Here is a 14,040-nt window from a genome sequence, read left to right as displayed (position 1 = left end):
CGGTCACGTGACGGGCGTGGCCAATCAGCGCCGGCCCTGTCTCCGCGTTCCGCCGGGACGCCGGCGGCGGGCGGGGCTGGCGGGCCCAGCCTGGCTGTTGAGGAGGTCTGGGCGGCGGCGGGAAGGGCAGGTGAGGCAGCCCGACCGGGCGGTTGAGGCGGACGGAGCGGCTGGCGAGGCAGCCCAGCCGGGCGGGTGAGGCGGGCGGAACGGCGGCCTCGTCGGGCGGGTGAGGCGGACGGAGCAGGGTGCGAGCTGGACGGGCTGGTCGGCGGCGGCGGGTGAGGCAGACTGAGCGGCGTGCGGGCCTGGCGGGCGGGCGGGCGGATCGGCGGCGGGTGAGGCGGACGAGGCGGGCGGCTCGTGGGGAGAGCGCAGGAGGGCTCCGCGGCGGCGGGGCGCGGGGGACCCCGGGGACAGTGGGGACCCCGGGCCGCCCCGCCCGGCTGCGCTGCGCCCGCCGCCCCCGGCTCTTCCCACCTCGCTGGTTCCTCGCTGGGGGGACTGTCCTCCGTTGACCTCCGACCAGCGACCGTCGCGGGCCCCCGAGCGGCCTGAGGGCTCCTGGAGCGCAGTTACGACCTCGTTCAGGTTCCCTCCTGAAAAATTATTCGCACACGGTGAACCCCGCCTCCACCCTGAATCTTCGAGTTTTGATCTCCTCCCGCCCCGCCCCCCGCAGTCTTTTCTTTGTAGTAAAGGACTTTATCTACTAACTTAGTCAACACGTTTAGTTGAGCCCCTACCATGTGCCAGGCCGCGCTAGGATGCAGTGGAAGACGGGGTCTTTCTCCTGCGCTTATGGTCTGATGGGAGCAGAGAGGAGCTCAGACAGATTCGCAGCGAATTGCTTATTTAAGCAAATGGAGAATTACAGCTGCGAAGTGATAACTTAGAGCTCAGGGACAACTTTATGTAAATAAGGGGATCTTGCCTTACGGTAGGTGAGAAAGGCATTTTTTCTTAAATAAATAAATTAATTTTTTGGCTGCGTTGGCTCTTGGTTGCTGCGCAGGGGCATTTTCTCTAGCTGAGGCGAGCAGGGGCTATTCTCCGGTTCGGTGCGCGAGCTTCTCATTGCCGTGGCTTCTCTTTTTGCGGAGTGTGGGCTCTAGACCGCAGGCTCAGTAGTCGTGGCGCACGGGCTTAGTTGCTCCGCGGTATGTGGGATCTTTCAGGACCAGGGCTCGAACCCGTGTCCCCTGCATTGGCAGACGGATTCTTGACCACTGCATCACCAGGGAAGTCCCAAGGGAAAGGCATTTCTGATGAACTAAAGCTTCGTCTGCGATCTGAAGCCTTTATGCAAACACGGGAGGGAGACCCTCCAAGCCAAGGGAATGAGGTGTGCAGGGCCACGCCGTAGGAGGAAGCGTGGGCGGCACAAAGGCTGAAGAATATCTGAGGGGTTTGAGCTAAGAGACCTGCACTGGAGTGTGTGTGAGATGAAGCTGGAACCAGAGCCACAGGACCTCAGCCACCACTAGGAGTTTGGTCCTTACCCAAAACTCAAAAATTTTAAGCAGGCGTGTGAGTCAAGATCAGATTTGCAATTTAAAAAGGTCCCCCTGCAGGGGGTGCCAGAGGTTAGGGTAGACCAGTTAGGCTATTGCATCCCCCCACCCCGCTCCCCGGGTCAGAACTGTTGGGACTTGAAGGGTGGTGGAGAGAGAGGGAAAGAGGGGTCGGGTAAGATTATTATTTTTCACAAAGGAGGAATGCTTTTATCAAATTTTGAGTTGAATAAGTCTCAAAAAATAGATTGCCATTGATTCTGATCCCACATTTAATACTGAAGTGTCACTAAAACCCACAAATCTGTTTTTTTCCCCGAAGTATAATTGACATAACACATTATGTTAGTATCAGATGTACAACATAATGATTACCTATTTACACCTCAAAATGATCACAATAAGTCTAGTTACCATCTGTCACCATACAGAGTGACAAAAAACTTTTTTTCTTGTGATGAGAACTTTTAAGATTCTCTTGGCAACTTTCGAATTTGAAATACAATATTGACTATAGTGACCACACTGTACATTACATCCCATGATGTATTTATTTCATAACTGGAAGTTTGTACCTCTTGACTCCCTTCATCCATTTTGCGCCCTCCCCCCAACTGCCCTCCCCGAGAGAGGGGTATTTTTGAAGACATGTTTAAGAGGTAAGATTGACAGGGCTTGATGTTGGGTTGGATGGTAGAGGGAAAAGGTAAATGTCAAGGTTTTTGGTGGCATAGCTGGATGAATGATGATACCATTCCCTGAGCAAGGGCCCTGGAAGATGATCACTTTTACGGAGGGGGGTGCAGGGGAAACGAGCATGAATTCAGTTGTAAATGCTTTGAGTGTGAGGTGCATTTGAGACATCTAGTTGCTATCGCGTAGGCAGTGGAATATTTGGGTCCTGAGTGTGGAGAATTCTCAGGCAAATATAGAAATGCTTGACTTGTGTACTTCCAGGTGTTTATTGACATGTCAGCAGACGATTGCCTGGGAAAGGCGTATAGAGTGAGGAAGGCTCCAAAGCCCAGCCAGAGGGAGAGGCCACAGTAGCAAAAGGGGCTGACCTCTAGTTACAGCAGAAAGAAAGAGGATGGATGACCTCTAGTTACAGCAGAAAGAAAGAGGATGGATGACCTCTAGTTACAGCAGAAAGAAAGAGGATGGATGACCTCTAGTTACAGCAGAAAGAAAGAGGATGGATGCAGACATACTGAGGTTTGTGTGCTTGCCTTCTGGAAGATGAGAGTATTTCCTTTGATGTCTCCTGTGTTCTTTGTGAAGTAGGAAGTAAGGCGGTTGGTTTGGAGAGAAGAAGAGTTCTGAAGTTTTAAGACAGTGGGAAAGTTTTAAGATAACCTTTGTGGAAAATGAGTTGATCAAGGACACAGTAGGACTGCTGAACAATGTGGTGTCCCCAAGAGGCTGGGGACTTTGAGCAAGGCGTGAACTTCAGCACTTCTCCCTGGAGCGGTTGTTACCACTGTCATCTCCCCGCTGGGCTCCTGCAAGAGCCTTCCCCCTCGCTTCTCTGCCTCCTTTCTCCGTCCCCCCTCTTCCCAACCCACCTTTCCTACAAAGCACCTAGAGCTATCTTTGAAAAGTATAAATCGGACTGTGTTACTTCCCTGTCCAGAGCCCTGCGGTGACTTCCTCTTGCACTAAGAATAATTCAGCCCAGTCCTTACCCTTGCCTTAACCCTGTGTCTCGTGAACTGGCTTCACCTCCTACCGCTCTCCAGTTCAGCCATGCTGACCCTACTGCTTCTTGAACAAGTCAGACACATTCCCATCTTGTGGTCTTTGCACTTAACTGTTCTCTCAGTCTGGGATATTCTTTCTCACATCTTTCTCTTGTCTGCTTGTTCTCCTTTCTTCATTCAGGTCTTTGCTGAAATATCATTTTTCAGATAGGCCTTCCCCGACGACCCTGTCTAAAGTAGCACTGGGTCAGCTCAACCCCTTACACTGTTTCACTTTTCTGTGTACCTCTAATCACTTCCCCACTAGATGTAAGCGCCATGAGGTCAGGGATTTAATTTTGTAACCTGCTATATATTTCTAGCACCCGTAACAGTGCCCAAAACACAGTGGGCACTCAGTAAATATTTGCTGAATGAATGAATGAACAAATGGATGTATTTATTACCTGTGTTCTCCCTAAAATGTTTGTTCCTTGAGGGTAGAGGCTTTGTCCTGATTTCTCTTTACATGTATCTCCACTGCCCAGTGACATAAATCAGAGTATGTTGCTTTGCTGTTGTTGACTGAATGAAGGGATCATGCTGTATAATGGAACCAGTCTGCCCTGCTGTGTGCCTCTCCCTCCAGGATGCCCGGTGGCACCACCCATTCACCTCTCGACTCAAACTTCCGTCCCACCAACCCACTGACAGAACTCTTATTAAAACTGATCTGGGGGCTAGACCCACTGGACGCGTTCTCAGACTTGTTATTCCTTTGTGGGTCCTGTTGGCCCTGCCTCTGCCTCCCGCCTCCCACCTCTGCTGACACCGCCCAGGTTCCGGCTTCATCGGTTCTCAGGCAACACAGTAACCTTTCTAACTGGTCCCCCTGCTTCCGGGGCACTTGATCTCGCCTTTCACACTGTTGCCTGGATGATCTGTCTAAAAGACAAAAGCAAACAAAAACCAAGTATGGCACGTAGGAGACAACTGAAAACTTGGACACTGAATATTTGATATTTACTATTTAAGGAATTTAAGGAATTTACACATATAAATATATATTAATGTATATTATATAAATATAGTATACAAATATGTATATTTATATGTGTTAGTTGTGTTACTAGGAATGATATCATGACTGGGAATATAGTATTTTCAAAATAATAAAGGGGTAGGGGAAGTGGATGGGGTGTGGATGGGGTGTGATTGGTCGTGGGTTGATGGTTGTAGCCGGGTGATGGGCACATGGGAGCTCATTATATTATTAACTATTTTTTTGTATGTTTGAAATTATCTGGGGTAAAAGTTAAAAAAAAAATCCAAGTGTGATCATATCTGTCCGCTCGAAAATCTTCAATGACTACTTAGACCAAAGTCCAAACTCAGATGGTCCACCTGGTTTTCTGCCCTGACCCTGACACCACGTCCCGCCTCAGTTCTTGCCTTTTGTCTTTTCATGCCTTGTGTCCAGCTCCGTGGAGTCCGAGTCCCTGCATCTGCAGTGCTCCTTCATGTCTCTGCCTTTGTGCGCTGCTGCTCAGCCTGGAGCGCCCCCACCCCCCCACCCCGTGCTTTGGCTTTTCCTAGCCCTTCTATACCTAGATCAGGTATCACCCTCTCCGGAAGGGCTCCCCTGGGGGGAGTGCAAGGGAGCACTGCTCTCATTATTGTAATTGTCTGTCTCCCTCTGTTAGGCTCTCAGCTCTTTGAAGACAGGGGCAGTCTGTGTCTCTACAAGTGCTTGGCACCCAGTAAATGATCATGGGATAAGTGGTTGGTTATTCATCTTTAAACTCCCAACACCCAGCATGATGCTTAACACGTGCTCGATAAGTGTTCATTGAACGAATGTTGTTGAGTGTGAAACTACTGTGTATCGCCTTGGTGGTGTAGGTGTAGGAAGCTGGTGTAGGTGTACCACCCCACAATCTTGGGGTAGGGCCGCTGGCTGCTAGCAGAGTCAGCTGGCAGAGTGTGAGGAAGAGCTGGGGAATCAGCAGATTGTTTTCTCCCAGCTTTTGTTTCTTCTCCGCAGGAATGGGTTGGAAGTGGAGTCTCTCCCTGGACCTGACGACAACCAGCATCATGCAGTTACTAACTGCTCTTCCCTCACCTATTGATGCCTCCCAGGAAAAAACGCCGCCAAATTTCCCAGAAACCCCAGCTGCTATTCTACCAACAACCACTGGAGGGCCCCAAACACTGCTATGAGTCTCCCCAGCTTCCTATCACCCACACTAGACAGGTGCCCAGCAAGCCCGTTGACCACAGCACCATCACTTCCTGGGTAGGCCATGGGATTCTTGCCTTGACTTTTCCTCTGCCAGGCTTCTCACACTGCCATGTGGAGACTCGTGGGCGCAGGGACAAAGAGGTGGTGTACTCCTTCTGTCTGTCCTCAGCCATGTTCTCTGGTTTATCTTTTTTCCTGAGTTCAGACTGAGGCGTGGGTTGATTGGAATTGGAGTCTTTCCCCCGCCCCACATTCCTCTGTAAGAGTTCAGTATAAAAGTCTCACTATCCAGTAGCTGGGTGAGAAAGCCAGAGAAATGTCAGAACGAGTAAAAAATGAGATTGTTCCCTGAGCTTCATGTGAGAGAGGTGGAGTTTTTAGCTAAGTACTCTATTTACTGTTTAAACGACCAAACGTTGAAGAAAAATCCTCAGAAATGGCATATGTTCTATTTTGACAGATTAAAAGCCCTGGGAAGAGAACATAGCTACGGCATGTCAGGGAAGTAGTGTCGCAAAAGAGCCAGACAAAAGCCTAAGGGTGCTTAATAAATGTGCTTTGCCCACGATTGCTGGGGAGAACCAGAGCCCTGGCTTCAGGACTGGGGAAGAAACATAAATGTTAGAATCCTGTTGATGACGAATGAACATGTGAACATGTATCGAGTCCTCACTATGTGCCAGGCCCCCTGCTAGTTGCTTTCCGTGCCTGATCTCACTCCTGGTTCTTTCCTTCAGCCCTTCATCCTTCACTGGGGCCTTCTTGGTGCCAGGTGCTCTGCTAGGGCTGGGGATCAATGGTGAATAAGACTGCTGGGCCCGCCCTCAGAGTTGAAAGATAGACAGTTAAGCGTGTTGCAGCCGTATGGTGTGATGAAGCGAAAGAGGCATTGTCCCCTTTCTTGCATAGGAGGGAACTGAAAGCCAGGGAGATCGAGTAACTTGCCCAAAGCCCGTATCCCTTGGATACTGTTATCCAAATAGACAGCTGCTTTTGTTTTATGTCCATTGCTGTTATGGGCCCCCATTTAGGATTCTGGTCATGGGATGCAGTTTCCTTAGGTTTGTATTTGGTAGTGGGCTCTCTTCATTTTTTTTTTTTTTTTTCTTTTGGAATCCTCAGGTATCACCTCAGTTTGATACAACAGCAGAAAGCTGGTTCCCAGTCAACCGGAAGCGTCATCACCGAGACCAGGCAAGGCGTTCAAGTCGAAAATCTACCAGCTCCAAGTTTCCACACCTAACATTTGAGAGTCCACAGTCTTCTGCCAGCTCAGCCAGACCTGGGATCCCCCTAATCAGGGACTGCCCCAGTCAACCAGAAAAGGACATTTCTGGAAGGCCCTTGGTTCCCATGCTCAGCCCCCAAAGCTGCGGGGAGCTGTCAGCACATGCACTTCAGAACTTCCCTTATGTGTTCATTCCACCGGATATCCAGAGCCCAGAGTCCTCAGGGCAGGGAGGGCGCATTCCCTCGGAGCAGAGGGAAAACAGCCTTCCCAGCTGCTCCTTTCACACGAGCACGCCCGAGAGCCCAGAGCCCGGGCCTGTTCTGGCTAAAGACACTCCTGAGGACAAGTACGGGATAAAGGTCACGTGGAGGAGGCGACGACACCTGTTCACTTACCTCAGGGAGAGGGGGAAGCTGAGCAGAAGCCAGTTCCTTGTGAAAAACTGACTGGGTTTCTCGGACATCCGTGGTCTCAAGAAATTGATTGCTGGAGTCAAAAGGGAATTGAATTCCCAGATTTGCTTTTTAAAATATCTTGTGTCATAAACAGTTTTTAGTGTCATCAACAGTTCACTTCGTATTTTCCTTGTATTAGCTGTTTAAAATTTTTAAATATCTTATAACTGTTTAAAAAGTCTGTAAATAAATAAATGGCTGCAGAAAGTTTTTAGAGAACCCTGCTTCTGTCACTAATGCAGCAGTACTGCCCCCTCTACAAATGGTCTTTCTTAATTGTTCCCTTTAACCACTACTTATTCATCCTTTTAAACACCTCATTCCAACTAATTCATTCCACATGTCTGAGTACCGACTCAGTGACCGCTTCCTCTGTGACCAGTTGCATGGAAAAACTCGAAGCAAACTGTGACTTTTAATAGTTGAGCTGCTGTCTCTGCAATCTTGGCTCATCTGCTGAGAGGGCTGGATGAAGAAAGGGCAGCAAGCCTGTTTTAATGAGTCAGTGGTACCAGGGGAGATAAAGGGGACATAGTTAAGTTACTTAGGGTTACTATGTTTTCATTTTTTGTTTCCAACTGTAGTAATCTATAAATATTAAATAGGGTGGGAAAATGATTTCTTGTAACTGTTTAAAATGTATGTAAATAGATATATAATCTTTCCAAATACTACTTTTTATTGGAATTCATGCAGAAGGACTGCCTGGTCAACAAAATGTCTCAATTTTCCTTCCACCCATGCAAGTAGCATCTCATTCAACTCCATTCCGTCAGCCTTCAGAACCTAGTCTGTGTCAGGTCCAGCCCGAGCTAGACAAGCAGGGATTATTTATTTTAAAGATGGGGATTTGAGGCACAGATAACCGTGTTCGGGGTCACACAGTGAGTGGAGGCTGACCAGAGAAAGCAGTGCTCGGCTCTCCTAGCTTGTGCCAAATTTTCTGCCTTTTAGAGGCTCAAAACCAGTGTGGGGACAACTCTGGCCTCGGAATGGAACGCCGCAAAGTCTACACGCGATGAGTTTTGACGGGATGTTCTGTAGGGGCTGTAATGCTGCTTATAAGTTGGGGACAAGACTTACTGGGTCCGATAGCGGATCTCTTTATGGGATAGTGATGCTCGAAGACGGCCGGTAGGCTTCCGAGGGCGGTAGACGGAAGAGATCGTCAGGCGGGTGTGCAGGACAGGTCCGGGGACGCCCTAAAAGCTTGGGCTGGACTAGGGGAGGGGGCGCAGACGCACTTGGTTGGGAAGGACTGCCGGGGCGAGCAAGTGTGGTTCCGGGAAGGCCTCGGGGTCGGGAGGGGCGGCCCCCAGGAAGCGCCCTGGGGGCGCCTCCGGGTATGGACAGCCGGGTGAGGGCTGCCTGGGCGCGCGGCGGTTACCGGGGGCTGGGCGGCTCCTCCAACCCAGCTGCGCGTAGCAACCAGCGCGCAGCAACCCGTCCGTAGCAACCCTCCCGCGGCGCCGCCACCGCCCCTAGCAACCCACCCACGGGGGCGCAGGGGAGCAGCGGGCGCGCGGACCAATGGGTGCGGAGCGGCGGGAGCGCGGTGGCCAATGGGCGGCGGCGACAGTGCGAGGTGCGGTTGCGGGGCAGGGCCGCTGCGCCAGGCTGGCCCCCAGCGCCCGCCGCGCGGGTGTGGACGAGGTTGCTGCTCTCGGGGCGGCGGGATGGAGGCGTCGCGCCGCCGCCCGGGGCCCCGCGGGGACAGGTCAGGAGCGGAGGCTGAAGGGGGCCGTGGCGGTCCGGGCTGGGAGCCGTGGGGAGTGCGGGAGGCTGGGCGGCGGGAGACGAGTGGGGGCGGAGTGCGGGGTGGAACGCGTCCGTCAGGGGCTGCCCCGCCTGGGCCGGGGGTGCGGGGTGGTTCCGGGGGCCAGCGGAGCGGCCGTGGTGGCGGCGGCATCCCGCCCCAGGGCCGGTGCTCCGGAGGGGTCAGCGCGGGCCGGGCCGGTAGGTTCGGCCGGGATCCCGAAGCGTGTATGCGGGCGGGCGGGGTGGAATCACGGCTTCGCCTGGACCCGAGCCCGCACACGCCGCCCACGCCCGCCTGCTGCCCGGTACCGCCTGGTCGCGGGTCAGCAGCTGAAAACCACTCAAAAGCTTGTCGCCCAGGTGGCCTTGCCGCGGACAAGACCCGTTTTTCTCTTTCATCGGGTTTTATTTACGTGAGAGCAGCGCTCTGTGAAGTTGGTTTACTGCTTTTTGTTTTGTTTTGTTTTTTTCCCCTGAAGTCAACAGAAGAAGAATCTGCGTTTCCAGTTATAAATATGGAAGCACCAGGAGGAGATCCCATTAAAATTCAGCATCCTCGTTGAATTCGCATGGTGCTCGCTTACTTGTGGGCATTCGGTCAATCTTAAGTGAATGAATTTAAGGCAGTAAATTTCCCGGCTACCAGATGTATGGTGTGACTCATGATTTTTGGAAAGAAAAGTGGAATTGACTTTGAGATTGAGACCAGGAGGCAAAGAGGTTTTTAAGTTTTTGGACCTGAAGTTTCAATGGATAATTTTAAAGTTTGTCCCTCTTTTTCTTCCCAAAGAAACCAGCTCTTTAATTTTAAAATGGACCTCAAAGGGGAATGTGTGAGTCACCAAGTGTTTCTTCTGCTGTAGGTTCTGTCACTGGTTAACTGACTTGTTGCCAAGAGGGAGTGGAATTAATGTCTCTGACTTTCTTGGCTTCAGGTTGTGTGTTTGGGATGTTTTTGATGAAATACATGGATAGAGTTTTTGGTATTAGTACCTTGCAGTGTGAAGGATAACATCTGACTTTCAGGTTTCCCGTGACTTTTTTTTTTCTTCCTTGAATGATGAGACTGCTTTCCCATGAGGCAGAGTTATTTTCACCAAAGTAGAAAAATTATGAACAAACACTACTTCAAATATTCTTCCTGTATCTGAAATATTTAGTGGAAATTGGAGATGGAATTTGAAACAGCACTCTCAGATCCTTGGCTGAGGTTAGGTGTTTGCATTGTAGATTCCCCTGGAGATGACAGTGATGGGCTAGTGCTGGAACTTGAGCCTCTCTGGCCTTTTGTTCCTGATACAGGATTGAAGATGTGATGAGAGAGACTTCTCCACGTGATGTGACCTTGTGACCCAGAGTTCATTGAGAAAGTGCTAGTGTATGGTTTGTCCGTATGCTATGATTTTTCTTCAGAAATACAAACAGCAGTGATGGCTGGAGGTTATGTCTTGGCCAGGCTTGTTATCCTCTCTCAAGTTCTCTCTTTTTCAAAGGCTTCATCAGATGAACTAATTGTTGGCAAACAGACTTACCCAGTGCTTAAAAATACTTAGATTAACTAGTGACTACAGTATGTTTGGCAGATATCAAAAGCTACAGTAAAAGCCTAATAATGTCTAACATGCATGCATTTCTTCAAATACGAAGGCTACATAGAGACCTAGGAAGGAAAGAAGAATCCCTGTAATAAATTTCCTTTCCAAGCAGACAGACTCAGACGTTCTTTGGAATAGTTTTCATTTCTGGCTTCTCTTATTCTTTCCTATGGAAATGCTGCTGTTTTCCCTGCCTTTGTGCCCACTGAAAGAAAAAGTTAACATTTCTTCTTACCAAGAGGAAAAGTATGCTTGAGTTACTCAGAAGAGGAGCTGAAGCTGCCTTGCTTTTCCATGTTTGAGGATTTTAGGACTAGAAGGGGCCTTGATAATCCTTAGTTCTATTCAAGAGTAGTTCTCAGTGGAATTGTTAAGGCTTCTTTCAAACTATAATTTCCTGTGGTCTGCTTTTACTTCCTCTGAGTCAGTTCATTGGGAAGAAGCTCTTTGTACTAAATCTGTGCTGCCTCATCAGACTTTCTTACTGTTAGTAAAGGCTGCACCGTTTTCCTGTCCTGGTTAGAGCTTGAATCTGCTGATGCCTGAGAGGAGACACACTGTCCACATTCCGATGGCTGTGTTGTCTTTATTAACTCTTAGTACTTGTTATGAGTCTTGATAATGAGGATTGTCATCTCTGACCCTTTGCTTTAGAACTTCTGTGGCAACATTAATGATTATCGTTGTATCATAGAAGTCACGAGGACCCCTGGAAGGCCGCAGTTCTGAAAGGGATTGCATTAGTACTTTAGTTGTTTATCAGGTGGCCCTTGCTGTTTTACCACAAGGCATTGTGGTGATGGGGAAGCGCTGGAGGCTTCCACTGGGTTCCTGAGCTCTCGTCCCAGCTTTTCCACTGTCCAGCAGTGCGATGTTGAAGCACTCATCTACTTCTTTGGCTTCAGTTTTCTCCTCTGGAATAATAGGGCTTCTTCGGATTCCCTCCATGATTTATACTGAATTAATAAAATAACATATAAGGGCTTCCCTGGTGGCACAGTGGTTGAGAATCCGCCTGCCAATGCAGGGGACACGGGTTCGAGCCCTGGTCTGGGAAGATCCCACATGCCGCGGAGCAACTAGGCCCGTGAGCCACAATTACTGAGCCTGCGCGTCTGGAGCCTGTGCTCCGCAACAAGAGAGGCCGCGATAGTGAGAGGCCCGCGCACCGCGATGAAGAGTGGCCCCCGCTTGCCGCAACTAGAGAAAGCCCTCGCACAGAAACGAAGACCCAACACAGACATAAATAAATAAATTAAAAAAAAAAATAACATATAATTTTTAACTGCACATAGCTCAGATCTCAAAAGGTACAAAATGATATTCAGTGAAAAGTATGTCTTCTTTTCTCATTGTCTTTGTGTCACCTAGTTCGTTCATTGGCAGGTTGCTTAGGGGGATCTTCCAAAGGTATTCTGTGTATTAAGTAATCTCTTCATTTTCCTTTCCTGTTCTTAGAACGTGATGATTTTGAGTTTTAGGGGAGAATACGATAATCTAAACTCTGATATCTGCGTTCGTCATGGGCAAGATATATTTTTAGACTATGAACTATAGTTTCTTCAGGTTTTTTTTTTTTTTTTAAACATCTTTATTGAAGTATAATTGCTTTACAATGGTGTGTTAGCTTCTGCTTTATAACAAAGTGAATCAGTTATACATATACATATGTTCCCATATCTCTTCCCTCTTGCATCTCCCTCCCTCCCACCCTCCCTATCCCACCCCTCTAGGTGGTCACAAAGCACAGAGCTGATCTCCCTGTGCTATGCGGCTGCTTCCCACTAGCTATCTATTTTACATTTGGTAGTGTATATATGTCCATGACACTCTCTCACCCTGTCACATCTCACCCCTCCCCCTCCCCATATCCTCAAGTCCATTCTCTAGTAGGTCTGTGTCTTTATTCCCATCTTGCCACTAGGTTCTTCATGAACTTTTTTTTTTTTTCCCTTAGATTCCATATATATGTGGTAGCATACTGTATTTCTTTTTCTCTTTCTGACTTACTTCACTCTGTATGACAGACTCTAACTCCATCCACCTCATTACAAACACCTCCATTTCATTTCTTTTTATGGCTGAGTAATCTGTGATAATTAATGTATAGAAAATAAGGCTTGTAGGAAGAAAACAAGAACAGACAAGTTTCCTGAAAAATAAGTCATTGCTTCTTAGATTTGCTGGAAGAAATGTCAATAAATATATAGTTTGCCTTTGATTTTAGGTTTTAGAATGAAGCAAGTTTATAGAAGGTTGGCTTGTTTTCCTATTGAAATTCAGTGTAATTTTGTTACGGCAATTTATGTCATATAAGCCAGGGGCAAAGTAGAAGGAGATGTTTTGACTGAGTAAAGTTGGCAAGCTGTGCTTTTAAAAAGGGAAGCTCTGTCAAGATAAAACGATCAATAATGATGGCTTACATTTGTGTATCCTTTGCAGTGTTCATAGAGCTTTCACGTACATGATCTCTTTTGAGCTTCACAACTCTGAAGACAGCAGGGCCACTGTCGTTATCTTCGTTTTATAGATAGGGAAATTAAGGCTCGGAAAGGGTGTGATATAGCTAAGTTACAAGACAAGTAAATGATGTAATCAAAACTAAAATCTAGAAGTAAAACTGGGCTTTTGACGTCTAGTCTCCTCTCTTCTTTTTCTCAGTTATTATCAAAATATGTGTTCCAGATAATTTCTGGATGCCATTTGTGCACATAAATGATAACAACTGATACTGATTACATCCTAGTAATTATTTTTAAGGCAAACAGTTGAAGAAATTGGACATTTTAGCAAAGTACAAATGAGTATTAATTTCATCCAATGGAATAGGAGTGGAAATATTTATTTGGTGTTGTTAGGCAAAAAAATTGTACTTTCATCTTTATACAAGAGAGAAGGGAAATAAGTAACATTACTGGAGAGAAACTATAACCCCTGAGGAAAGGAGAATCCAGCAAAAGGTGGAGTGCGCTGTGATTCTGAGTAATGTCCTTTTTTAAATCTTTAAAGAATAAATGTGGGGACTTCCCTGGTGGTTCAGTGGTTAAAAATCCGCCTGCTAATGCAGGGGACACAGGTTTGAGCCCTGGTCCAGGAAGATCCCACATGCCGCGGAGCAACTAAGCCCGTGTGCCACAACTACTGAGCCCACGTGCCACAACTACTGAGCCCGCGCGCCTAGAGCCCGCAACATGAGAAGCCACCGCAATGAGAAGCCTGCGCACTGCAACGAAGAGTAGCCCCCACTCACCGCAACTAGAGAAAGCCCACGTGCAGCAACGAAGACCCAACACAGCCAAAAAGAAAAAAAAGAAAAAGAATAAATGGGTTCTTGAACTTCTGGATCAAGTCATTCATTTTAAATAACCTTTCTGTTTGGCTCGCTTAAAAGAATGCTTTTTGCTTTTGCTCTGTGGGACATGCAAAATGGAGAGGGCTTCATGTAAAGCAGTTTTCCTTGCTGCATTCTCTGGGGCCAAATGAATCATCTGATCGGTTGCCAAGTTTTTCTTCTCATTGCCTCTCTCTCCCCAAGCAATTCTCCCTTCTCTCTGATTGTCTGTACT

General features: G+C 48.2%; 2 protein-coding genes across 7 annotated transcripts in view; both read left to right on the top strand.

Moving 5' to 3' along the window:
• The first annotated feature begins 80 nt into the window (after window positions 1-80).
• On the top strand, window positions 81-7,256 carry RHNO1 (RAD9-HUS1-RAD1 interacting nuclear orphan 1). Of its 2 annotated transcripts, none has more exons than XM_061204564.1 (3): window positions 81-130; window positions 5,238-5,447; window positions 6,558-7,256. In XM_061204564.1, the coding sequence occupies exons 2-3, from the start codon at window positions 5,322-5,324 to the stop codon at window positions 7,110-7,112; spliced, it is 681 nt and encodes a 226-aa protein (XP_061060547.1). In that variant the 5' UTR covers window positions 81-130; window positions 5,238-5,321; the 3' UTR covers window positions 7,113-7,256. The 2 variants fall into 2 exon arrangements, with proteins under 2 accessions (XP_061060547.1, XP_061060546.1); XM_061204563.1 differs by having other exon boundaries at window positions 5,238-5,489.
• A 1,395-nt stretch (window positions 7,257-8,651) lies between these two features.
• Window positions 8,652-14,040, top strand: part of TULP3 (TUB like protein 3) — a 45,898-nt gene continuing 40,509 nt past the window's right edge. For 4 of the 5 annotated variants that reach the window (XM_061205920.1, XM_061205919.1, XM_061205918.1 and 1 more), the window contains exon 1: window positions 8,723-8,838. In XM_061205920.1, the coding sequence (XP_061061903.1) occupies window positions 8,798-8,838 (41 nt within the window). In that variant the 5' untranslated portion in view covers window positions 8,723-8,797. Of the gene's footprint in view, window positions 8,839-9,358; window positions 9,379-14,040 lie in introns of all 5 variants that reach the window. The other variant, XM_061205922.1, reaches the window with a different exon arrangement.

This window comes from Eubalaena glacialis, chromosome 11, assembly GCF_028564815.1.
Source record: "Eubalaena glacialis isolate mEubGla1 chromosome 11, mEubGla1.1.hap2.+ XY, whole genome shotgun sequence".
Taxonomy (NCBI): domain Eukaryota; kingdom Metazoa; phylum Chordata; class Mammalia; order Artiodactyla; family Balaenidae; genus Eubalaena; species Eubalaena glacialis.
The sequence above is the reverse complement of the archived record's forward strand: the minus strand, read 5'-3'. Positions and strand labels throughout refer to the sequence as shown.